This window comes from Sorex araneus, chromosome 11 (assembly GCF_027595985.1).
Source record: "Sorex araneus isolate mSorAra2 chromosome 11, mSorAra2.pri, whole genome shotgun sequence".
Taxonomy (NCBI): Eukaryota; Metazoa; Chordata; class Mammalia; order Eulipotyphla; family Soricidae; genus Sorex; species Sorex araneus.
The window spans coordinates 50,947,200-50,974,980 of NC_073312.1; the positions used below are offsets into that span (position 1 = coordinate 50,947,200).

At 38.7% G+C, this 27,781-nt stretch overlaps 1 protein-coding gene and 1 pseudogene across 2 annotated transcripts in view; one reads left to right on the forward strand and one right to left on the reverse strand.

The window, feature by feature from the left end:
* The first annotated feature begins 579 nt into the window (after positions 1–579).
* RNLS (renalase, FAD dependent amine oxidase) overlaps positions 580–27,781 on the forward strand; it is a 299,467-nt gene continuing 272,265 nt past the window's right edge. Inside the window, exons 1-4 of one of the 2 annotated variants that reach the window (XM_004607498.2) lie at positions 580–851; positions 1,992–2,097; positions 3,089–3,231; positions 6,070–6,228. In XM_004607498.2, the coding sequence (XP_004607555.2) occupies positions 734–851; positions 1,992–2,097; positions 3,089–3,231; positions 6,070–6,228 (526 nt within the window). In that variant the 5' untranslated portion in view covers positions 580–733. The other variant, XM_055119607.1, reaches the window with a different exon arrangement.
* LOC105942960 (calcyclin-binding protein-like) lies at positions 21,474–27,410 on the reverse strand (annotated as a pseudogene).

A 27,781-nucleotide genomic window follows, 5' to 3' on the forward strand; every position in this document is an offset into this window, starting at 1 on the left:
GAGCTTCATATTTACTGAAGACATGAGTCCATCTTTTCCTGGGAAACCAAAGGTCTTTAATCCACACATATTTGGAAGACAAACATTGCTCCATTCAAAGAAAGATAAACTGGGGTTCCAGAAGGTTACATAACATACACAAACGATCGAGACACGTTCAGAAAATTCTCTTTGGGGCTGGCTTGCATGCGGCAGACCCAGGTTCAATTCCGGGTGTCCCATAATCACCACCAGGCGTGATTCCTGAGTGCAGAGCCAGGAATAACCCTTGAACATCGCTGGGTGTGACCAAAAAGAAAAAAAAATCTCTCTTTGACTTCAAAAGCTTTTAAAAAAAAGTCTTATTTTGAGTGCAGGGGCTTTGGGGAAACTGCTTTGGGGTCTCAGGTCAATTCTCTCCCCTCCCCACGTCCGCATTTAAACTCTCGTGATAACCCTGGAACGAGCAAGCTCCGGTGGACGCTGAATGTCAACCTAGCCCTTCCGCGAGGTGGGGTCTCATGCGGTTTTACAACACTTGCAGCCAGGGGCAGGCGCGGGCCGGGGATCGGGTCCCCGCAACCTAGGGGGAAGGAACGCGCAGGTTCTCGGCAGCGTCCTCCGCGCCGGGCGCCTCTGCTCTGCCCCCTGCCGGCCGGACACTGGGACTGCACAGGGGGCCGGTGGACGCGCTGAGCCAGGAGTCCCAGCCGGGCTGCGGCGGCCACTGCCCACACCGCGGAGCCCACGGGCCATGGCGCGGGTGCTGATCGTGGGCGCCGGGCTGACGGGAAGCTTGTGCGCAGCGCTGCTGAGGAGGGAGTCGGCCTGTCCTTTGCACCTCGCGGTGTGGGACAAGGCCGGGGACTCAGGTGGGTCGGCCGAGCGCCGCAGGCACCACCGGAAGCCGACGCGGCCCCCGCGGGAGAAACGTCTGTGCCCAACTGCCCGTCCCCGGGCCCGCGCGGCGGCGCCGGGTCACGTGCTCGCCGCCTCTCGCCGCCCGGAAGGGGCCCGAGAGGCCCGGGAGGGTGTTGCGTGCCCCCGCGGGCCTGGGAGGGTCCCTGGGCGGCCTTAGAAGCTGCTGGAATCTTCGCGGGAAGGTGGGGGGAAAGCCGGCGCAGCGGGAAGTCGAGTTCGGGACCCGAGGGCGCGGCGTTGTCACGCATAAGTGGATTTTGATCACGTTCTGTGGCTGCTTCTGCTGCTTCCGCTCCCGGCTCTGGAGATCTGACCACTGAATCCTGTCAGTCTCACGACTGAGGAGCGTGAGGAGAGAATCGTGTCACTCATAAAAGGATTTTTCTCCTGACCCGCCCCTGCTTTCGCTGCTTTCTCCCGCTCCCGAGGACCCCCGGAGGGCTGACAGGATCACGTCACTCATATATGGATTCCCAGCTCGTCCTGTCCCTGCTTCCGCTGCTTTCTCCCGCTCCCGAGGACCCCTGGGGGCGGGGGGCTCTAGACTCTGGAGATCTGACAGAATCGTGTCAGTCTCACGACTGAGAAACATGCTAGGGACAATCATGTCCCTCATACATGGATTTTTATCTTGAACTGTGTCACTCATAAATGGATTTTTGTCATGGCCTATCGCTGCTTCCGCTGCTTTCTCCAGCTCCTGCCCCTCCCCCCCGGGGTCCGACTTTAGAGATCTGACAGAATCGTGGCAGTCTCACGACTGAGAATCACGCTAGAGCAGTGGTGGCTGATTTCTTTCAGACGTTTCATTCATCGTTTGATAACTGTTCATTCCTTTTATTCAAATTGGTCATGACATGCACCAAACACAGTCCCTGCGTCATTCACGAGCCCCTTAAAAAAAAAGTCACAAAAAGTGAACAAAATGTCTTTATTGGAAAGATAAGATGACAAAGTTATCAAGTTAACCCCCCTCACCAAACAAGAAGTTTCCTAGTCTGTATAGTTGGGTAATTTGAGGTGAATAGTACTGATTGCAAAATACCCGTTCTAAAGCGCTGATACGTTTTTTTCCCATGGGCTGATTCAAGGAGGAAGAATGGCCACAGCCGGTAATCCCCATAATCCACAGAGTACGGTTGACTTGGGTGCTCAGTACATCACCTGCACCTCACATTATGCCAAAAAACACCAAAGGTAAGTTAGTAGGAAGGGGCGAAGTCAGTCTTAGTAGATGTAGGATGTGAAAATATAAATCATTTTTAACCAGGTTAAATTTTGCTTCTGTAACTGAAGTTACTATGATAATTATGATATTGTTGGAAAGTATTGACAATAAAAGACTTTTTTTTGAGTTAACCAATTATAATTCTCTATAGTGCTGTAAAGATAAAAAATTATATTGAACATGGAAAATATTAAGTATTAATATTATTGATATTATCAGTAAATACCAATCCCTATCAATAAATTATAGTAGTTATAATCACATTATTATATATTATATAATTACAATACACATACACATTATATAATTTTATTATTATAATAAATAATGTTATTTATCTGTAAATACTAATTTCTTTGTTGATACCTTACATTTTTGTTACGCTGTACTGACTTTAATTTTGAAATGTATGAGAAAATAAACCCTTGACAAAAGAAAGGTTCATGGAAGGAGCTCGAACAATAACACAGCAGGTAGGGCCTTTGCCTTGCACTGGACGACCTGGGACCGTATGGCACCGTGTCTCATCCCTTGAGTACAGCCAGGAGTAAGTTTTGAGGACAGCTGGGTTTGGCCCAAAAAACAAAACAAAAGGTCCTTGAGGAATCAAGGCATTTTTAAAAAATTTGCTTTATTAAAATATTTTATACAAACAATGGGGCTGGAGTGATAGCACAGAGGGTAGGGCGTTTGCCTTACACCCGACTGACCCAGGTTCAAATCCCAGCATCCCATATGGTTCCCCGAGCACCGCCAGGAGTAATTCCTGAGTGCAGAGCCAGGAGTAACCCCTGTGCATCGCCAGGTGTGACCCAAAAAGCAAAAAAAAAAAAAATTATACAAACAATCATATTATTGATTTCTAGTTGTTATTTAAGATTATTATCTCTTAAGAGTTCTTGGAAGAGAATTGTGTTTAGAATTAATTGTAATTATGTTGTCTACATTGATTTATTACAGTTTTTATGATGAACTATTATCACATGGTATTCTAAAACCTCTGACCTCGCCTATTGAGGGAATGGTGATTAAAGATGGAGACTGTAACTTTGTGGCCCCTCAAGGAGTTTCTTCGATTGTTAAACATTACTTGAAGGAATCAGGTAGGAATAGAATTTTTCCCTGCTCTCTTTCAGAATTGACCTTTTCAAAATAAAAGTGATGTACAGGTAAAGGGGATCTATTGCATAGCAGTAGAAGGAAGTAGACTTTTGGTAGCAAACATAATATAGCATATAGAGATGTTAAACTATAATGTTATGTAACCAGTATTTATTTATAGTAATAATACTTCCAGGGAATATCTGTTTGGGATATGTCTAATCTTTTGGGGTTTTTTTTTCTGATTTTTTTTGGGGTCACACCCGGCGGTGCACATGGGTTACTCCTGGCTCTTGCACTCAGGAATTATTCCTGGTGGTGCTCTGAGGAACACCATATGGGATGCTAGAACTTGAACCCTGGTCAACCGCGTGCAAGGCTAACCTTTTGAGTAGGTCCAGTCAATATTTAACTAGACCTGTTTCCCAGAACAAGTAGTAAAGGACAGGGGAAAATAGACATGTCTCTTTTGTCTTGATTAATGTGCTTATGTTTACCTTATTACAGAAAGCTGTATTTCTGTAATTAATATTAGAGAAAACTGTATTTGTTTACTCTAAAACCTATCTGCCTGCCCTTATTAATACATTAATACCACCATTTCCTGGAGTGAATGAAGTATTGTTTTTTAGAAATGGGCAGACTTGGTTGTCATTGCTGAGGTAAGAGAAAAGCACTGTAACAAAAGTGAATGTTTCCAGTGAAGTGTTAACCCTCTGACACTTCATTCTCACAATGAACATTCAGTAGTTATCGTTGTCTTTGTTTAATAAGAAGCAAAATGGGATTCAAGAGGTTAAGTACTTTGCCTGTGGTAACTTGGCAAGTAAGTAATAGAAAGGGAACTCCCTTCAAGCTTTGGGGGGCCTTAAGGACATGTTTTCTTTCCCTATTAACTGTCCTGTGGTGGGTATTTGAGAGGTATTCACATCCTCTGGTATGATATTTACTTTGTAGAATCTTCTTTTCCCTCCCCAGCTTTACCCTTGCAGGACAAGAGATTGCCCCTATCACTCTGGTGCCATATGTCAGAGAATAATAACCTTTTTGTCTCTTGGTTTTCCTTTGTCATTGATTAGTCCCTGCCCCTGAGGGAAGGAGTTATTAAGCATTAAAATCATTTTATTTTCTTATGCAACCTGGCAGACTTGTCACCTGACAGGTTCCTATGACGGTTGGAAAGTGATTAGCCAAGTCCCTGTGCTTTTAAATAAGGCCCATATTGTTAAATCATTTGTCACTGTCACTCTCATCCCGTTACTCATCGATTTGTTCGAGCGGGCATCAGCAATGTCTCTCACTGAGAGACTTATTGTTACTGTTTTTGGCATATCCAATACGCACGGGTAGCTTTCCAGGCTCTGCCTCTCGGGCTAGATACTCTCGGTAGCTTGCCGGGTCGGCTGCGTGAAAGGCGAACGTCCAACCGCTGTGCTATTGCTCCAGCCCAAATCATTTGTAAGAAGATGAATTTAACTTCTAGAATTGAGTGAAAATCTTTTCTTTGGTTTCACCATTGATAGGGAGGTTTGTTGTGGGATTTGTTTTTACCATTTACTTTAAAATTTTAATTCATATTCTATGGTTTACAATGCTCTTAGTAAGTAATGGTATCTCATGTACATAATGCTATTGTAGCTGTATTGAAAAGGAATCCTCATCCATGGTTGATGGGAATATCGTCTAGTTCAGTCTTCATGGAAAGTAATATGGAGATCTATCAAAAAAAAAAGGAGTAGAACTACCATATGACTCAGTGACATTCCTTCTTATTGTCTACCCCCAAAATACAAAAATATTAATTAGAAAGGATATATATATCCACACACCTATGTTCATAACTACACAGCAAAATAGTCAAAATATGAAAATAACTCAAATGCTCAATTACCACTTACTTTAAAAGGGACATTTGTTAACAATATGAAAAGTCAACGCATACAATGCAAATTGTCAAAATTGAATACATTGATTTATTAGAAAAGATGTTTGAATTTGCAGATGTTATCAGCCATGGTGACTTCTTTCTAATAATATGCACATTTGTTGTTCCCTCCCTTTTATTTTATTTTATTTATTTTTTTGCTTTTTGGGTCAGTCACACCCAGCAATGCTCAGGGGTTACTCCTGGCTTTGCACTCAAGAATTACTCCTGGCGGAGCTTGGGGATCATATGGGATGTCGGGGATCGAACCCAGGTCAGCCGAGTGCAAGGCAAATGCCCTACCTGCTGTGCTATCGCTCCGCCCCTGTTCCCTCCCTTTTAAAGTTTGTACTTATTTTCTTCCTAAAATTGATGTGCAGGAAGTAAACCTGGGTAGTTCCGTATCAAACTATCTCTAGGTAAGTGATCATGGTACTAATCCATAGAAAGGGACTTGGTCAGATTGACCAGGCTTGGAAGTAATTTTTGAGACAGTAATATGTTGTTCATTTTTTAAAATGAGAGTTTCCAGAGCCTAAAGCTTTTAACATGAATTATGAAAGCCACTATTTTTAACAAGGAAATGCCACTTTGCTAGAAACTACTCCTAGCAGCTAAAAAGAAAATTTACTGGTTAGTAAGAGTTGCTTTTCCCTGCCCCTATTTTTTTGGTGATTTTTATAGTTGTGGTGTTAGAGATAGTATTTGATTAATATTTGTTGCTCAGGAAGCACTCCTGGTTGGTGCTGGAATTCTGGAAACTGTGCTGTGCTGGAATTGAACCTGGCTTCTCTCATGATGCAAAGCTTGCCTATAAACCCATTGAGCCATAATTCTAGCCCTGCCTCTGATGATTTACTTTCTCCTTCATATACAAAATCCTGATTATATGATCATAAATTTGCTTTTGGAACAGGTGCTGAAATCTACTTCAGCTACTGTGTGACCCAGATCAACCTCAGAAATGGCAAGTGGGAAGTCTCCAAAGAAACAGGCCCTTCTGAGCAGTTTGATGCCGTTGTCCTCACAATCCCAGTTCCTCAGATTTTACAGCTACAAGGTGACATCGCAAACTGTGAGTCTCAGCCTTGGCTGTGCCTTGGGGATTGGCATTTCTCTGATGCATGAATGCAGTTTACCTCTCTTTGCAAGAGATATTATGGATTTTACTGATTTTCATGCTTTGGAAACTGATATTATGATCTAGTTCTGCATTTCTTAACTAGGGTACATGGCCCCTAGGATATTCCATGATGCCACAGGTGAAAATAGGGCCAGAGAGATTGTACAGCAGGTTGAGGTGTTGAACATTTTCTGATTGTCCTTGTCTTTAAGAGGTCAATATTTCTGATTTATATGCATTAGTTTGGCCTGAAGGAAGAGCAATTTCTCAGTGGCCATCTGGAGAAAAGAGGGTTTTTATGAAAGAAGGACTTGTCTGGATTGTTTCATTTTCTGAGGTTTTGATCACTGTATTGTATTCTAGGTTTTTACTGCTTTTCTTTGGCAGGGGTTATGGGGGTGAGGGGACTCCCATATGGTGCTCATTAGGTCAAAGGGCTTTACCAGTGATTCTTACCCGACCAGGTCATAGTTCAGTGCAGTATCAAGAATACTCTATCTCTACCTGGGCCATCTGGGCCATGCTGGGAACCTCCACTCTACAACCCGGGTGCAGGGGACTTGATAGTCACTTCTGTTTGGGGTATTTGCTGAGACTTATCATGAAAGAGTTGGGGTGAGGAAGGGGGAGTAAATTATACTGAATGAACTAAAATTATGCTAATGGGTCCAGAATTATGATAAAGGAACTAGAATTCAAAAGGTTTTTTTAAATTATCTAAAGTAATAGAGATAAAATGTATTTTCTTGCTAAAGAAAATTAAGGTGTATTCTAAGGAAGACTATGATGGACTATTGATATGTAGAATTACATCTTATTTTATTGAAGAGTTTTCAGCAAGAGGTAGACACAAAGAAAAACACTTGGAGGAACAAGAGTTTAAAAAAAATGGAAAAAAATACAGTTTATGTAGCACAGATCCAGTAGAATTGCCTCTAAAGGCTGTGTGGTCCAAGATTCATGCCATGTTTATACAGTTTTATCTCCAGGGGAATGGGGAATGGGTTTCACTTGTAACTATGGAGAGAAGAGACAGAATTACACATGACAAAATGATTTAGCACACAAACACGCCAGGGTAATATAGCACATAGTTTTGGTAAAACTGGGAATCTGGCTTCCTCTGATACTGGTAATGAGCCAAAAGCAGGGAAAGGATTTCCTTTACAGGAATCAGACCTCCCCTCATTAAAATAGGTATTGGTCTCATAAATCAGGGACAGGAGTCAGTCTTGCCTTCACAATTTAGTGACGCAAGTGTCATTATTTTATAATACCTGATTAATTTTTCTGTGGAGAGAAAGCTTTAAACTTTTGTAGAGAATGTATTTTTGGGACAGCAGACTTTAAAATTTACATGCAATTGTTTCCTTGGAATTGTTGACTTTGTTTGGTGACTCCTGTTCCCAAACCGCCCATCCTAAATCAACCTCAATTCTATTTCAACACAGAAAAAGTCTCGTATGATTCTTTTATTTTTAAAAATAAAGTTGAATTTAATTAATCCCTAAATTTTGGCTATCTGTTTGTTTGAAGCTTGTAGAATTATCATGTATTTTGATAGTTAAGTTGATGTTTGATCAAATTGTCTAGGGCTGGGCAGTAGGCTTTTAGAATTCATGATACATTTCTTAATCATGATCTGAGCAAATACTATTGAGTTTGGAGAATTTTTATGTCGTTATTAGAATTTACAAGTTAGGGCAGGACATTTAAAAAAGTTTCTCTACAAGTGTGAAATGTGTCTATATACTTTGCATGCTTTATGTATATATCTGATATGTAGTTTGAGAAATACTTTTAAATTTAGTATGTAATTAGTGATGATTTCTAAGCTGATCTGTGTCATCCTGTTGCTCATCAATTTGCTCGGACAGGCATCAGTAATGTCTCCATTGTGAGACTTGTTGTTACTTTTTCTGGCATATCCAGTACACCTCGGGTAGCTTGCCAGGCTCTGCTGTGCAGGCGGGATACTCTCGGTAGCTTGCTGGGCTCTCCGAGAGGGGCAGAAAAATCGAACCCGGGTCGGCCGCATGCAAGACAAACACCCTACCCTTTGCGCTAGGTGAAAAATGCTCAAATATTATCTACTTCATGTAGTTTGACCTAAATACAAAATACCACATATAAAGATATAGAAATAAATTAATGATAAAGTTGTTAACAGATGAAGTGGGTCTGAACACTTTTTAGGATCATAAAGACTCCTTTGGCGTCTAATAAGTATTACTCAAAGTTCTCTGAGGTATTAGTAACTCTTATTATCAAATTTTCTCATTTTTGGTATTGGTATTGTTTTTATTCTTTTTCAGTTTTTAGATCTTGCATTTGGGTTAGCATTATATACTTTGTGTTTAAATACTAAACTTTGTTTATTTTTCTAATATGAAACATATGATGGCAATGGTTTTATACTTTTACCTCAGATCAACCTTAATCTACAAATGTCCAGTTTCATCAATATATATAAATACCAGAATCCTACACAAGGTAACATAAGCAAAAGAACTTGGAGATATTCAAAGGATTTTTTGTTTGTTTTCTTTTGGGCCACACCTGGCAATCCTCAGAGGTGACTCCTGGCTCAGAATTCTGGAATTATTCCTGTGAATGCTCAGGAATTGAACTGGGTCGGCTGCTTACAGGGCAAATGCCCTACCCACTGTATTATCACTCCAACCCTACACATTTCCTTATAATGTACTCCAGCACATTTGTTTGACTAATCTTGTTTGAATGGTGCTCTGCTGAGGACTTTGGAATAAGAATGCTGGGAAAAATTCTAAATAGGAGCAGTCTGTGAGAATTACCTTAGAGTGGATGAACCTTGTCAGTCTCACTGTTTCAGTGACCAAAATTTAAATTCTTGGAAAGCAGCATCCTGAGGACTTGACTGGATCACTTTCCCGAGAAGGAATGCAAGGCCATTGTTAAAATTCTTTCAGATGCTTATAATCAGTGGAGATGAAGTAATAACTCATATAGTATCAAACAGAAAATTTGTGTATATTCAGTAATCAAAATCAATATATTTATTACTTGAGTATTCTTTGACATTTGAAAAATGAGAGACTGATTGAATGAGATTCATTTATTTTCATTTGTCTGTCACATCCTTTTTTTTCTTTGAACATTTCAGAGAGTGTATTTCTGAGATACCTCTTTTGTAATTTTTCATTTTTGAGTTTACTAATCTCAAGGATAAATCTTATTGTTTAAAGTTTTGTTTGGAGTCAGTTTTATATAGGAGCCATATTGTCCACCTTGAAACATTCAGTTTTTGCCTTGTTTCTAAGTCAGCTTCCTTCTAATTTTACTATGGGAAAAATCATTTTTGTTTTGTTATGGTCTCATGATATATATATTTTTTTGCTTTTTGGGTCACACCTGTCTCTGCACAGGGGTTACTCCTGGCTCTGCACTCAGGAATTATCCCTGGTGGTGCTCAGGGGACCATATGGGATGCTGGGAATCAAACCCGGGTCGGTCGCGTGCAAGGCAAAAGCCCTACCCGCTGTGCTATCGCTCCAGCCCCTCATGATATTTTTAAAAAGACCAGCAACTCTCTCCCATATTTACCATTTATATTAAACTCACTTCCAACTTTGACCATTGTAGCAATTCTTAACCTTTTCTTTTTGGTTTGTGTTTTATGTCTTCCATGTCTCCCAAGCAGTTTTTGGAAGTTCCCTTATTTGACATTTTGCACTGAAGAAGTCATACATTCCTTCACTGTTTTTAGTACCTAGCTTGAATGTTTATTGAATTACTTCATTTTTTGAAAATTTTTTTCTGATATGTGTTTTATATTTATTAGTACATTTGTTAGGTCCTGGTATGTTCCATTGTCATCCCCTTCTTTTTTCCCCCTCTGTGTAAGTCCCTCTTTAATTATTACATATCTTTACATGGGATCATTTATATCCATTTTGTGGATAATAGAGTCTGGAAGGAATAGACATTTGTGTATATCTTATGAACATTTATCTAAATTAGAGAATGTTAGTGATGATCACTATAATGCTATATTAATATGCATCTACATGGAAAGATTACAAAATACTTTTAACTTAAATATTTATTTTTAAAAAATAATTTATGTTTGGACTATCTAGTGACTCCTAGATTCCCTGAGCACTGCTTGGAAACCTCCTCCTACCCAGAAAAAAAAAAGGAATATGTGTTTATGTATTTCTTTTCCCACCAAAATAGTTTACTGAAATGAAGTAGCATTGTCAGTACTGGAGTTGATTTCCATGTTCTTCATAATTTTTTGAATAATTATAACATTAAAAATAAGGACATATTTTCCCTGCTATTCCAAATAATAATGTTGACATTATTAACAAAATGTATCAAGCTGCAAAGGAAACATCTTTTTCATTTTCTTTTTTGCAGAGGATCCAAAAAGATATGTAGGCTCTTTATGTAAAGAGTTTAAAAATGATTGACATGGTATTTTTAGTGAGAATATGAAAAGTGTCAGATTGACCCACTTTAGAATTTGGCCTTGTGCAATTTACCTCACTGCTAAATGATAAAAGGGCTGCTAAAACATTAAAAATCTAGTATGTCCTGACAATAACCCCAAAATACCAGTGATTCTGAAACAGAGGAATGAAGCATTTCTAATTTTTCTTCATGTAACACATCTCAATAATGTCTTGAGTTTAAAACTTTAGTTCATGTCTTTGTTTTCTGGAGGATCTTGGAATTTTGTTTGGTTTAGAAATCTTAGATGCTTATGACAGGCGTCCATTTATAAGGCCATATGTTGCCATCTAGTGGACTTGATGTGTATTTCCGTTCTTTATAATTTTTCAACCAGAGGACAGGGAAGATGATTGAAATATGGAATACTTATACGATTCTAACTAATAATTTAGAAACTACATGACATAACAGGAAAATAAATAAAGGCCTGTGATAATTATCCTCAAAGTACATAGCCAGCTGGTGGCAGGACGGGAGATTACTGCTGATCTCACACTGCTACAAATATGAACAAACTCCGTGATTTTGCCTCTTTGTGCTTTTCAATTCATCTCTTTTTAAATCACATTTAGCCTAGAGAATAACAAACATAAGTATCATCTCTTAAATTAGAGATTATCTTTTTGTTACAGCATGATCTGGATTATTTCTTTTTTCCCCCTCTCTCTTTTGTTTTTCTTCTTGTTTATTGGGGCTGCACCACCGAGCTGTGCTCAGGGATCACTCTTGGCCATGCTCAGAGAGTGCCAGGGATCTAACCCAAGTGACTGTACACAGCACTATCCTCTGTACCATCTTTACAGTTCCCTCCTTTCTCTATTTTGCTTTTCACAGAAAAAATAAAATATTCTTGTTTCATTTTGCAATTGATTATTAAATTTGTTGCATTCTCCAAATTGGGAGAATAGGTAAGCCTTTATGTGATGTACAGTGAAACTCTTTTGACTCATGATTCAACTTCTAATTATCTTACATTACATAGATGATTTCACTTAACCATCTTCAAAGCAGTCCTATTTGTTTGTTTGTTTTGGGTCCACACCCAGCTGTGCTCTGGGCTTACCCCTCTCTTGCACTTAGGCATCACTTTTATCAGGCATCTGAGCTTCTGGGAATGGAAACCAGGTCAGCCTCATGCAAGGCAAGCACCTTGCCCCCTGTACTCTCCTCTCCTGCCCCAGCCTTCAAAGCAATCCTAAAGCATCATTATTATTTCCAATCTTAGTGATGCTGCTGATATTTAACCCTTATTACTGTGACTCCAGAATTCTACTCTTCATTTTCCTTTCCATAGATTTCCAGTGTGTACTTTATCATAGACTCTCCTATTATAGTTCATATCATGTAGGTGTGCATTCCTATAGTGCCATCTTTATTATTGATCACCATGTTTTCTAAACTTACCTAATGAAAACTTTTTTTGAGAAAAAAAGCATTTTTGAGAAGGTGTTGATTCCTAGGGTTTAGGTAGATCTTGAAGTATATATCTTTAACAAGTATCAAAAGGGACTTGTTTTTTTCTTCCAGTTTGGCATGTTTAGCACATTCACCCTGATTGTAGCACTTGTTAGATTTTATTATTATCTATATTTTTCATATTTCTTCTCAGTAAGCACAAAATCTACAAGGAACCAAGTCCAGTATACCACTCTATTACCCATCCCATTCTCAGCCCACCACAATGTACTATGTTTTATGTCACCCTTCATCATCAATATCTCCAGAATAAGTATTTGTTTTATTCCTCCATTTGAAAATTTCTCGAGGTCAAAGAATCTTTGTCTTAGTTCCTGTTAGGATTAGAAAGTAAACTTTGGGTAGCTCATAGTAGAACTAGAGAAAACCATTGTATCTCATTGCTTTTTCTATCCCGATTTTAGAAATGAGGACTTTCTTCCCTGTACAAGATCAAATGATTTTGGGCTAGATAGAAGAGAGCATGATAAAAAAAAAAAAGCCACTATCAAATGTCACCGTTTTATTAGTTTGTTTTTTTTTTTTTTTGCTTTTTGGGTCACACCCGGCAATGCACAGGGGTCACTCCTGGCTCATGCACTCAGGAATTACTCCTGCGGTGCTCGGGGGACCATATGGGATGCTGGGATTCGAACCCGGGTTGGCCGTGTAAGGCAAACGCCCTACCCGCTGTGCTATCACTCCAGCCCCTGTTTTATTAGTTTTGTTTCCCTTAAATGTTGTAAAATATAGGGGCTTTTAATTTTTAAGTTCTGTTTATATTTTAGATGTTAACATCTTATTGGATGTATGATTTGCCAGTGTATTTTCCCATGAAATAGGTTGCCTTTTCCATTTTAATGATGGCTTCTTTCACTGTACGGAAATTTTTTAGTTTGGTGTAATCCCATTTCTTTACTTTTGATATTTTTCCCTGTGCCACTGAAGTGGAATCTCTTCAAGATCTTTATCAAGGAGCTGTTTTTTTTTTCTTTTTAGGCTTATTACTTGTGTTCTCTCCTACATGTGTCATGATTTTCAGATCTTATGTTCATTTTACCTGTTTTGAATTAATTTTGGTATAAAGCATTAGAGAATGGTTTAATTTTATTTTTCTTTTTTCTTTTTTTGGTATGTGGCCATTGGGTTTTCCCAGAACCATTTGCCATTTACTAAAGAGATTTTTATAAAGTGTTTTAACTATTAAATAAAGTCAAACAATAGATAGCTTAGAAAGAAGACACTGAACTCATTGCTTTAAGTATTACACCGTAGTACTAGATCTTTATTGATGAAAAAATTTAAAGTAAAAACAAAATAAAATACACTTATAATTTCAGCTTCACATATTCCTAGATTTTTTAAAAAGAAGTTTTCGGGCCACACTCTACTGTGTTCAGGGCTTACGCCTAGCTTTGTGCTCAGGAATTACTCCTGCTTTGCTCAGGATGCCATCTATGATACTGGGGGTTGAACTCAGGTTTGCTGCTTGCATGGTAAGTGCCTTACCCCTTGTACTATTTGGCCCCACTTATGGATTTTTAAAAGTAAAGTTACTATATAAGAACACGTATATTTATAATATTTACATCTTTCTAGTGCCAGTTAATGCTCATGTTGTCATGATCCTTTCTACATTGTGTTTCAGGTTTTTGTATTTATCATGATGCAAAAAATAAAAACAGTATAATGAAGCAAAAAGTCAATTTGTTAAAAGACTAGGAGGATTCTAGTTTTTCTGAGTCCCCACTAAACTTATTTTCTCATGGAAACAGTCTTCCTGATAATTTTTACTTAAATTTTTCTTGACTAATCTGTTTTGTTTCTGTATGTGCTTTAGAAACAAATTTCATTAAAGAATCCTTTAGGAATATTGGTTCTAATTACATTGAGTTTAGTGATTGATTTAAAGATTATTTGTATCTTTTTTTTTTTTTTTGCTTTTTGGGTCACACCTGGCCCAAAATGTTTGATGCACCGGGGTTACTCCTGGCTTTGCACTCAGGAATTATTCCTGACTGGGAATCGAACCTGGGTTGGCTATGTGCAAGGCAAATGCCCTACCCACTGAACTATCACTCCAGCCCCTCATTTATATCTTTATAATTATAATTCTTATGCAAGACAATGAAACATTTTTATTTATTTAGTATTTTTATTTTATTTTAAAGATATGAAAGATTACATAATTATTCTGTATTATTGGCATTCATATATGTTATATATATTTTATTCTATACTTATAACATTAATAGAATATAATTATATTTCTCATAAATATTTGTAGTATGAGATAATGAGGTATGAGGGGATTGAATGAAGTTTAACTATTTTTATTAAAGTAATAAGAAACAAGAGCTCTTCATGCATCAAATAACATGCATATTGCTTTTTCTAGTAGACCAACTCCCTAGGAGGGAAAATAATTCAGTTTGTAAACTTCTTCAGATATTAACTGCTTTGTTGGGTTGCTTACAAGCTTATACACAGAGATATCAATTTTAGAAAAATGAATTATTACTATTTTCTTTTATTTATTTTGTCTTGATCTTTACCTTTTATATCCACTTGCCTATTAAAAAATACTATTATTTCTGAAGTCATAGATTTGGAATTGGTTATACTTCAACTTCCATCCTCTCTTTAAGTGCCTGAGAGGGAGCCCGAATTCATCTTTGTTTCCAGAACTCAGTAGTCAGTAGAAACAGATAACAGACATGGTCTTCGTCTGGGAGCTTTGAGTGACTGACGCTGCTGTTGCTTGGGCCTACTACCTATTCCTGATTCTGGAAAGACAGAGAGCATTTTCTTACTTCATTGTTCCTGTGGAGTGTGAATAACTTATGTTGGAAGGGATGAATAAGTGGAAAATCATGATAATCAATATCAAACAATATTTTGTGAATTATTCTATTAAGTATTTTGCCTGTGTTCTATCACTTGATCTTTATAATCACCTTCTGAGAAATATTATAATCTCCACTTTATAGGAAAGGAAAGTGAGAGTCAAGTGAAATTTGAAGTCTGAGACACAGAGCAGTTGAGTGGCAGAGCCGATTGTGGAATCCAGAGCTTTTTCAGTCTTGAGTAATCAGGGTAGTATTTAGGGGGTTCCTAGGTCTCACTCTGGCATGAATATATTTGGAGACTTCGCACCAGCAAACAAATCAGCAATTTTTTTTAAATTAAACTAAATTCTGACACTTTGAACAGGAGCTGAGTGTTGAAAATAGGCAAAGGAATATATCTGATGAGATAGAGAGAGAGAAGAAAAGAAGAAAAGTGCCTGCCATAGGGCTGGGATCGGAAGGGAACAGGAGGGAAATGGAAGGAATATATCTGATGAGAGAGAGAAAGAGAGAGAGACACACACACAGAGATAGATAGATAGATAGATAGATAGATAGATAGATAGATAGATAGATAGATAGATAGATAGATAGAGAGAGAGAGAGAGAGAAGAAAAGAGAAAAGTGCCTGCTGTAGGGCTGGGGTCAGAAGAGAGCAGGAGGGAAACGGAGGACATTGCTGGTGAGAAATGTATATTGGTGAAGGGATGGGTGTTGGAACATTATATGACTGAAACCTGATCATGAACAACTTTGTAAGTGTGTATCTCACTGTGATTCAATTTAAAATAAATTCATTAATTAAAGGTAAGAAAGATAATGTTTGTCTGGATAAGACTTTCAACTTTTGAAACCAGTAGCAAGCCTAGGTGGTTACTTGTTTCTAAATAACTGATTATAAATCAGTGGCTCCCAGAAACCCCTTCTTAGATTTGATCACATTTTTCTAGAGTGGCACATAGAACACATAAAACCTATTGATTTTTAGGATCAGGGATTTGTTTCACATGGCATTCAGTTTCTACCAGTTGGAAGACAACCATAGGGCAAGGCATGGAAAAGTATGCAGAACTTTTAATGCTTTCTTATATCTATTGTTTTCCCAATCTATACTTTTCAACTTAGAACTCTCTGAAACTTTTCCTTTACTTTCTTTATGGAGATTTTATTACATAGGTACTATTGACTGTTTCTTTGTCCATTGGCAGTTAATCTCAACCTCCACTCCATCTCTCTGCTCTGGAGGTTGGGCGGCGTGGGTAGGAAGCACCATTTCTCTAATCTGTTGACTGGCTTTAGTGGTAATCATTCTCATTTCTTTGGCACTTCCCTAATTTCATCACTTTCAATACTTAAGAAATTCCAAGTGTCTCGGGAACAGTGAGTTAGGAACTGTAGATGAAATCCAAATATAAAATGAGATTTGTGGGGCTGGAGCAATAGCACAGCAGGTAGGGCATTTGCCTTGCATGCGGCCGACCCGGCATCCCATATGGTCCCCTGAGCACTGCCAGGGGTGATTCCTAAGTGTAGAGCCAGGAGGAACCCCTGTGCATCATCAGGTGTGGCCCTAAAAAGCAATAAATAAATAAATAAATAAATAAATAAATAAATAAATAAATAAATAAATAAATAAAATGAGATTTGTTCTTCTAACCAAATATGTATCTCTTTTAAATCACACGATCACAAGTGGTATATCCTTTTGCTCTTTTCACATTAATGCTTGCAATGCTTGGTAGAAATGTGACACAGATGTACTTATTTTGATCTTTGTGCTCTTATACACATGTTGCCAGTAGATGTGTGCCTTTTGAAACTAGGCCACCAGGTTGCTACTCCAACAGAAGATCTCTTTTTTAAGACTGCCTTACCAACTGTGTTCTTCCTTCAGAACTCAGAACTCTTATTTTTCATTCAGAGCTCTTTAATAACAGAAAGGCATTAAGAAGTGTCAAAATAAGAGATGCAGTGAGATGAAAGAGCTGAGAGCTGTAATTTATTGAGATGCGTCATTATCACCAACTGAGTCACAAACCAAGTTGAATTAAATTCTTTGCTATCTGAACCGGCAAAAACATTTTTTAATGAAAAGAAATTCAAGAAGCAAGATTTTTAGCTTTCTGAAAGATGTCTCTGAAGATTCAAATAAAATGTGCAAAACTCGAATTAGAAACTCTTTCCACAGTTAATGACTAATAATAAAATAGGGAATTTAATTCAATTTATTTTTATTTTTTTCTTTTTAAATTTACAAAGTTATCCATAGTTGACTTTTAGACAATATTGCAGCAGCGATCCCACCACCAGCCTCAACTTCCCTCCACCAATGTCCCCAGGTTTCCTCACATATTCCCCACCCTGACCCCACCCCCAGCCTGCCATCTTGATAGGTACCTTTGTAAGTTTGGATAATTCAATTTTGGGTCTCTTAATTTCAGTGTTTGTTGATTCTGTGGTTTGGATATTTGGCTCTATCATTCCTTAACATCACCTTTGTACCTGACTCCCCTGACCTGGCCCACATTGTTTATCATCTCTCTCTTCTCTCCTTTCCTTCCTCCCACTCTCTCTCTCTCTCTCTCTCTCACACACACACACACACCACACCACACACACACACACACACACACACACACAACACATGCACATGCTTTCTTTCCTTCTCTTCCCTATACTCTGGGGCCAAGGTTGATTCAGGCATCTCCTCTTTAAAACATTGCATTCCTTCATCCAGTTATCCAAAATACCACATATCCATGATATCATCCTATGTTTATCTTTTCTCTTATTTCTTTATTTAACATGATGTCTTCCATTAACATTAAAATAAGGAATTTAAGGATTAAGATTAGTAATGAGGAGGGGAGTTATAAATGCATTACCAGCATTTATCACTGGATAAGTTTTTTCCCTCACATTCACTTTGTTTTTGTTTCTCACAAATCTAAGAAGTTTTATATTATTTGGAATTTTTTCTATGAGACTTGACTAAATTGCAATGGGAAATTCTGATTATATTTTCTGAAACCTTGGGTTGAGTGATATATTTTCATTCTAACTTGAGTGTTTTCTCCTATAAAAGAATGAAAGAGAGTCTACATTTTATGTTTACCAGTGCAGAAGTCTATGATGGTTTTAGGAAGCTTTTGAAATGCTGACATTTCCTAAAATTTCTTCTATGAAAGAGTCAAAGAAAATTACTGTATCCCAGACTTAGCTTTCTGTGGGTTGTTTGAATTTTTTGTTGCATTTGTAATTTTACTTGAAAAAGACATTGCCTAGAACAAAAATTAAATTTTGGTTTTAAAAATGGTAATTATATTTTTTATTCCGTGTTTTATTAATTTTTTTCATTATACTGATATTTACTGAATATCTACTATGTGCTGTAAAGTGGCATACAAACACTGAGTATAACTGTGACCCAAACAATGAAAGTTTCAAGGAACTTCTGTACAAGGGGTAGAGGTTTAATATTATATAATATTCATTTTTAGTCGGGGAGAAGAAATGTTAATGTTACTGTGCAATGACAGTAAATGTTGGGAAAGGAACTGAAGCAAGATAAAGAGTATAAAAAAAGTAAACGACAAGGAGTACTTTTGTATAAAATATGAGCAGTCTTTGAACAACAGAGAATCAAAATAGTGAAAATGTGAGTCCTGAAAATTACTAGAGGAATATCTAAGCAGAATAGATATTCTGCAGCAGAAGTAGCTGCAAGTAGAAAAGCCCCAAGGAATTAAACAGTTTTATAAGGAGATGGATTTTTAATTTTTTTCTGAAATATAGTGCATAAGAGGGGAACTAAACAGTTTCATAAGGAGATCAGTTTTTATTTCATTTTTTTTCCTGGAATACAATGCATAAGAGGGGAAATGACAGGAAAGGAGAGCAGAGGGAGGAAATAGACCCAGTTATGGAGGGCCTCATTCATGGGCTATTATAAAGAAATTGAGCTTTAATTCACATGAGATGGAAACCACTGAAGAAATCAGATCTGACTTAGATCTGAGAAGGATTTTATGTTATTATGTTGAGTTAGACTGTAAGATGGAGACGAGATGACCAGATGGACTGATATTATAAAAATCCTTGCCAGAAATGAAAGTAACTTGAATTTTAGCAGTATTGGTGATACAGTGAAGAATGGTTGCAATATAGTTATGCAAGAATCCCTATCTTTTTTCTTTTCCATTTTTATCGAGCTAGTGTGATCTATAATACAGTTAGTGATAGTTTCATGCATACATCATTTCAATGACACACCCAACAACAGTGTCTGCTTCTCTCCACCAGTGTCCCAAGGCCCTTCCTATCCCCACACTCCCCACTAGCCCCCAGATAAACTCAGTTCTGTAGATCAACTCTCCAGTTCTGTTGCCTTTGGTTATTTGTTGCCTCTTAAGATGCTTCTTCCTGTCTCATGAGCTGGGGGAGAAGGCAGCTGCTATAGAGAGGGGATCACTAAGTCAATGATGGTAGGAGGAATTGTTCGGGATGGCATATGTGTGCTGAAAGTACATAAAGGACCAAGCATGATAGCCTCTCAGTATCTGTATTGCAAACCATAATGCCCCAAAGTAGAGAGAGAGTATGGGGGAAATTGTCTGCCATGAGGCAGGGGGAGGGCTGGAAAGGAGGGGTTAGTACTGGGGACATTGGTGGTGAATGTGCACTGGTGGAGGGATGGGTGTTCGATCATTGTATGACTGAAACTCAAACATGCAAACTTTGTAACTGTATATCATGGTGATTCAATAATATACATATATAAAATAAATACTTAGAAACTTTGTAATTAAAAAATGCTTAAATGCTTAAAATGCTTAATTAAAAATGCTTCTTTATAATATCCCAATGTATGAGAGTGCTCATTCTGTATCTGTCCTTCTCCTGACTGACTTCTCTCATCATGTTATCCTCTAGTTCCATCTAGGTAATGATAAATTACATGATTTTACCTTTTAGCTGATTTTTGTGTTTTCTTTTTCTTTTGATTTCATTGTGTTTTGTTTTTGGACCACATCCAGTGGTGCTCAGGGCTTATTCTTGGCTCTATGCTCAGCATCACTCCTGGTGGGTCCCTGGACCACATGCATATGCAGTGCTAAAGATGGAACTTAGGTCAGCTGCATGCAAGGCAAGCACCTAATAACCAATGTACTGTCACTCTGGCTCCTACCACAATTCTTTGTCTAGTCATCTGAACAAATCCTAGCTTTTGCACCAATTCTGTTCCCATTCTCAGTTCAGTGAGTGAGGTAGAAAAACCAAGCATTAGTGATGATGACAGGAAGTATGTGAAGAAAGAGGAATTCATCAGTTATGCCAGCTTTTGTCTTTGGTTTCATGGAATAGCTGTTGAATTTAACAATTTGAAGGTAGCAGGTGACATTAATAGTAGTAGTTTCTATGGGGTTCTGGGGATGAAAAATAGATTGGAAAATGCTCCAGAAAAAAAAATGTTAGTATGAAAATGCATTGAAATAGTGAATTTAGACAATATTTCTCAATATGGTTTCTCAATTTATTCATCACCTTTTAAAGGAGCTTTTAAAAAAAGCTTTTAAAAAATTGTTTTTATTTATTTTTAGAGGCCTCTTCCAGTGATGCTCAGTCCAGAGGTGTAGGCCTGGCATAGTTTAGTGTTCCAGCCTGATGGTGTGGGGTGCTTGGAGTACATTAGTTCCACGACTTGGGATCGAGGCATGTGGTACAGGGGATCATACTCAGGACCTTGCATATACTAGACCTGTGCTCCACTACTAAAACTGCCTTTCCTGCCCTAGATATGTGTTTCTTAATCATCCTTTCTTTATCTCAATGACATTTTGTTTTTTTATTTTTTATTTTTTTGGCATTTTCATTAAGCAAGACTTGTTTATTTACCTTTCCCACGAGAATGCAGTTTTTTTTTTCCTTGAACAAAACTGGATACTGTGGAAACCGTCTTTGAAGGAAGTATTTAACAAGCTTATTATTTAAATAAACTTGAGTAGAAAGGGAAATCTGGGTAGGGCATTTGCCTTGCACACAGCTGACCCGGGTTCGATTCCTTCACCCATCTTGGAGAGCCCGGCAAGGTACCGAGAGTATCCCACCCACAGGGCAGAGCCTGGCAAGCTACCCATGGCGTATTCGATATGCCAAAAACAATAACAACAAGTCTCACAATGGAGACGTTACTGGTGCCCACTCGAGCAAATCGATGAACAACAGGATGACAGTGCTACAGGAAGGGAAGAACAGGCTTTAATTAAAAAAACAAAACAAAACAAAACAAAACCAAAAACCTATAATTGTTGTCAAATAATTGCAGCTCTGCAACATTTCCTTACTGAAAACATCAATATTCCAACATTATAGTCCCCAAACTTGGACTTTGAAGCCTCAAAATTCTGTGTCGTCTTTGGCTTGCTTCTCTCTTGAGCAAGCTATACTAATGGCTCACTTCATGTGAGCATCTCTGTTTTCATAATTTTTCTTCAGATCATTCCGCAGTTCCTCACTAGGATCTGTGTCAGTGTCAACAGAAGGCTTCTCTTTCTCTTTGCAGTCTTTCTCAACCTGAGTTAGGTGGTCCCACCATGTGTTTTGGGCTTTCTTTCTACATAAGATGAGAACTGTATCTGTCTTGACATTTTTGGATCTACCTTCTACAGAGATGGGTTTTAAGAGATTGATCACAGTCATTGAGTGATTCTCCTTATATATGTTCTTTACCAAAAGATCAGATGACTTCTCTGTGAAGTGTATCTGTACGCTGTCGGGGGGCATCTGGTGCACTCCAGTTAAGGTGATGTAGATGTTCACAAGCTTATCAGACTGATCCCATCCATACTTACTCATCTTACCATGTAGGCCATTGTCCTGGGAGCCACCAGAACCACGGACAAGTTCTGTTGACAAGTTCTGTTTTATTCTGTGACTGCTGCTGTATCTTGTTCTTAATTTCTTTTTCAATCTTAGATTTCTCACTGTAAGGGCATCAGTACTTTTTTTCTAGTGGTCTTTCCCATCTGTACCTTCACCTCTTTTAGAGTTTTCTGTAGCTTCTACAGTTCTGAGGGGGCATGTGGGAAAGGCAGCCCCACAGCTGGTGTGGGAGTGAGGCCGCCATCCTCAATGGAATTTTAATATCATAGATGTACTTTATTTTTGCGAAATATTGTATTTACATATAAAAAGATGATCTCCTGCAAGAGTCAATTTTTGTCCTTTTAAAATTTGAATCATTATCTCACTCCTCCAGAAGTCAACCTATCATCAACAAAAATCTCTTGTTCTTTCTGAAAACAATTGACTTATTAGTGTCAAAAGAATTTCTTTCATGTTCAGGTCTGGGACTTGCTTTTTATGATCTAGCTTTTAAAATAATCACTTATGGAGTATCATAAAATATGAATATCTTTAAATCTTGAATAAAAATGGATAACTTAATATGATCAGATGTTTCTTTACAAAATATGTTTAAAAACTATTTATTTACTTATTTATTTTTTATTAGTGAATCACCATGAGTTACAGTCACAAACTTGTGAACTTTCATGTTTGCATTTTGTTTATATCCCTCCACCAGTGCCCAGTCCCCTCCACCAATGTTCCCAGTATCCCTCCCACCCTCCCACTCCATCTCTCCCGCCCCACCCCACCTCTGTGGCAGGGCATTCCCCCTTGCTTTCTCTCTCTCCTTTTGGGTGTTGTGGTTTGCAACAGAGGCATTACGTGGCCATCATGTTGGTCTATATTCTATTTTCAGAGTGCATCTCCCATCCCGTGCAGGTCCTGAAACCACACTTTACCTGGTGTTCCCTTCTCTATGCGAGCTGCCCTTCCTCCAGGATGTGGGGCCAGCTTCCAAGACTTGGAGCCAACCTCCTGGTACTTATCTCTACTATTATTGAGTGTTACTCTCCTATTCTGTTATTTAATTTTATATCCCACAGATGAGTGCAATCTTTCTATGTCTGTCTCTTTCTTTCTGACTCATTTCACTTAGCATGATACTTTCCATGTTGATCCACTTAAATGCAAATTTCATGACTTCATCTTTTCTAACAGCAACATAGTATTCCATTGTGTAGATATACCAAAGTTTCTTTAACCAGTCATCCATTCTCGGGCACTCAGGTTTTTTCCAGATTCTGGCTATTGTAAACAGTGCTGCAATGAACATTCGAGTGCAGATGTCATTTTAACTGTACTTTTTTGCTTCTCCAGGATATATTCCCAGAAGTGGTATTGCTGGGTCAAATTGGAGCTCAATTTCTAATTTTTTGAGGAACGACCATACTGTTTTCCAAAAGGGCTGAACCAGTTGGCATTCCCACCAGCACTGTAGGAGGGTCCCTTTTCCCCCACATCCACGCCAACAGCGGTTGCTTTTGTTCTTTTGGATGTGTGCCATTCCCTGTGGTGTGAGGTGGTATCTCATAGTTGTTTTGATCTGCATCTCTCTGATGATTAGTGATGACGCGCATTTTTATGTGCCTTTTTGCCATTCATATTTCTTCCTTGAGAAAGTTTCTGTTCATTTCCATCCCCCATTTATTGATGGGGTTGGGAGTTTTCTTCTTGTAGATTCCAACCAGTGCCTTGTATATCCTTGATATCAGACCCTTATCTGATGGGTATTGGGTGAATATCCTTTCCCATTCTGTAGATTGCCTTTGTATTTTGGTCACGGTATCTTTTGCAGTGCAGAAGCTTCTTAGTTTAATATAGTGCCATTTGTTTATTTCTGTTTCTACTTGATTGCTTAGTTCCATGTCATCTTTGAAGATACCTTTGGCTTCAATATCATGGAGGGTATTTCCGACCTTGTCTTCAATGTACCTTACGGATTGTGGTCTGATGTTGAGGTCTTTAATCCATTTTGATCTGACTTTTGTGCATGGTGTTAGGTCGAGGTCTAAGCCCATTTTTTTGCATGTGGTTGTCCAGTTATGCCAGCACCATTTTTTGAAGAGGCTTCCCTTGCTCCATTTCACATTTCTTGCTCCTTTATCAAAGATCAGATGATCATTTGGGGTTGCATGTAGGGATATTCCACCCTGTTCCATTGATCGGCGGCTCTGCCTTTGTTCCAGTACCATGCTGTTTTAATTGTTACCACTTTGTAGTAAAGTTTAAAGTTGGGGAGGATGATTCCTCCCATCGTCTTTTTCCCAAGAATTGCTTTAGCTATTCGTGGGGGCTTATTGTTCCATATGAATTTCAGGAGTGTTTTTGTCAATTTCTTTGAAGAATTTCATGGGTATCCTTATAGGGATCGCATTGAATCTGTATAGTGCTTTGGGGAGTATTGCCATTTTGACAATGTTCATTCTTCCTATCCATGAGCAAGGAATATGTTTCCATTTCCTCATGTCCTCTTTTATTTCATTGATTAGCGTTTGGTAGTGTTCTTTGTAGAGATCCTTTACTTCCTTGGTTAAGCTGATTTAGAGGTACTTGATTTTTCTGGGGTACGATTGTGAATGGGATTGCTTTTTTTTATGTCACTTTCCTCTGTTTCATTATTTGTGTATAGGAAGGCCATGGATTTTTGGGTATTGATTTTATAACCTGCGACTTTACTATATGTATAAAAATAAAAAGAAAAGGCGCAGGCGAGCAAAGGGATGCCTCACCGCACCGAGCCAGGCACAGGGCCTAGGGCAGCAGCTGTCTCTCCCGCCACCCGAGTTCGGTAGCCTCCAGCCACTTCCCCCACCTCAGGGAGGTTGATGGCGAAGATGTGGCAGGCGAAGGAAGAAACGGAGCCAAGATGGTTGGTCTCACTTGCAGTTTATTCCAGTCTTCCCTCTATACACTCTCCGTCTTCTCTACACCTTTCCGCCCCCATACACTTCCCCCCCTCACCTTCTCTCCGAACCCCTTTTATTGATCATGGCCCTTCCAAAGGGCGCAATACATTGACGTCACCAAAGGCACCAAAAGATCTTACAGGAAGAACATTGAGGCAACATAATTCTCTTGTATCTGCAGGCCATTAATCTAGGCCCCCCGGAAAGAAGATACAAAACCAAAAGGAAGCCTCCATTGGGCTGAAAGCACTCGGATTTACACCCCAAAGACCAGGCTGGGCTGCAGCAAGAAATCTACACGTCAGTCAATTACAAACTAGACAGCACCTGAAATTTACATCCCAAAGACTAGGCTGGGCCAGAGCCTGGAATCTACAATGTCAAATGAAGCCTGGCTAGCACCTTAGATCTGCGGGTCAAAGATAAGCTAGGTTTCTGTGACAAAAGGTTTCTGTGACAAAACTCCAGAAGGCAGCTAGAAAAGGGGAAATATTCCAACAACTATACAAGTCTATTGTTTCTAAGAGTTTCTTGGTAGAGGTTTTAAGTTTCTCTAGGTATAGTATCAAATCATCTGCAAATAGTGAGAATGATTTCTTCCTTCCCTATCTGTATGCCCTTAATGTCTTTTTCTTGCCTAATTGCTATTGCAAGAACCTCCAATACTATGTTAAACAGAAGTGCTAAGAGTGTACATCCTTGTTTTGTCCCCGATCTTAGAGGGAAGGCCCTTAGTTTTTCTCCATTGAGGATGATGCTTGCTGTAGATTTGTGGTAGATGGCTTTGACTATTTTGATGAAAGTTCCTTCTAAACCCATTTTGGTGAGAGTTTTAATCATAAATGGATGCTGGATCTTGTCAAATGCTTTTTCTGCATCTATTGAAATGATCATATGGTTTTTATCTTTGCTTTTGTTGGATTATGTTGATTGGTTTCTGAATGTTAAACCATCCTTGCATCCCCGGGATGAATCTCACTTGGTCATGGTGTATGATCTTTTAGATGAGTTGTTGTTTTCTATTTGCTAATATTTTGTTGAGGATCTTCACATCAGTGTTCATTAGGGATATTGGCCTATAATTTTCTTTCTTAGTGGTGTCTTTGTTTGCTTTTGGTATTAAGGAGATATGTGCCTCATAGAAACTGTTTGGGAGAGTTCCTGTTTCTTCAAATTCCTGGAAAAGCTTTAGGAGAACTGGTAATAGGTCCTCCTTAAATGTTTGGAAGAATTCGCTAGTGAATCCATCTGGGCCTGGGCTCTTGTTTTTGGGGAGACTTTTGATTACTGTTTCAATTTCCTTGCTATTAATGGGTCTATTCAGGTATTCCATGTCTTCTTGGTTCAGTCTTGGGAGGTGATAGGAATACAGGAAATTGTTCATTTCTTCTAGGTTCTCTTGTTTCGTGGCATACAGACTCTTAAAGTAGTCTCTGATGATCTTTTGAATTGCAGCAGTTTCTGTTGTGATAACCCCTTTTTCATTTCTTATTCTGTTTATTAGGGTTCTCTCTTTCTCTTTCTTTGTGAGTCTTGCTAGTGGTTTATCAATCTTGTTTACTTTCTCAAAGAACCAACTCTTGGTTTCATTGATCTTTTGGATTGTTTTGAGTTTCCATGTTGTTGATTTCTGCTCTAAGTTTTATTATTTCTTTCCTTCAGCTGGGTTGGGGTTCCCTTTGTTGATCTTTTTCTAAGGTCTTGAGCTGTGAAGTCAGGTTATCTATGTAGGCCCTTTCTTCCTTCCTGAGGAATGCTTGTAAAGCTATAAATTTTCCTCATTTTTTTTTGCTTTTTCAGTCACACCCGGCGATGCACAGGGGTTACTCCTGGCTCTGCACTCAGGAATCACCTCTGGCAGTGCTTAGGGGACCATATGGGATGCTGGGATTCGAACCTGGGTCGGCCGCATGCAAGGCAAATGCCCTACCCGCTGTGCTATTCCTCCAGCCCAAATTTTTCTCTTAACATAGCTTTAGCTGCATCCCATAGGTTTTGGTAGCCCATGTCTTCAATATGTTTAAAGACTATTATGGACATTAGCTATCTCAGCTGATTCTTAGACTGTTTTTATCCCACTTTTTTTTTTTTTTTTTTGCTTTTTGGGTCACACCTGGCGATGCACAGGGGTTACTCCTGGCTCTGCACTCAGGAATTACCCCTGGCCGTGCTCAGGGGACCATATGGGATGCTGGGATTTGAACCCGGGTCGGCCGCGTGCAAGGCAAACGCCCTACCTGCTGTGCTATCTCTCCAGCCCCTTATCCCACTTTTTAAGATCTTAAAAATTCAGACAGATTAGCATTTATTTTTTTTGATTGTTTTTGTTTCAGATTTGTTGAATCTTTTAACTTGTGTTTTAAAAATAGGTATACATATATATTCAATTTATAGAGGTAACATTGGTTTACAAGAGTGTAAATAACTATATTTTTGGGATATAATGCTTCTATACCACACCTACCACGAAAGTGCCAGTAGTCTTCTTTACTACCCATAGGACACTTCTCTTCTCCATCCCTCATTTCCTCACTTCTTACATCAGAATCTAAGGGTTTGCTTTTGTTGGACATTGCTCATTATCTTAATTTGGGACTTTCTATACAACAGATTAATGAGATGATCTATTATTATATCAGAATCTCGCATGGCAGAGCCTGACAAGCTACCCGTGGCATATCCGATATGCTAAAAACAGTAACAATAATGGGCCTCATTCCCTGACCCTGATCGTGATAGGGACGAATGGAGATGTTACTGGTGCCCACTCGAGCAAATTGATGAACAAGGGTACGAGAGTGATACAGTGATAAGTAGATGAGTACAGGTAGAGTGATAGAATGATAACTTTGAGGTGAGAGTCCCCTTTGGTGGATTTATTTTCTCAGT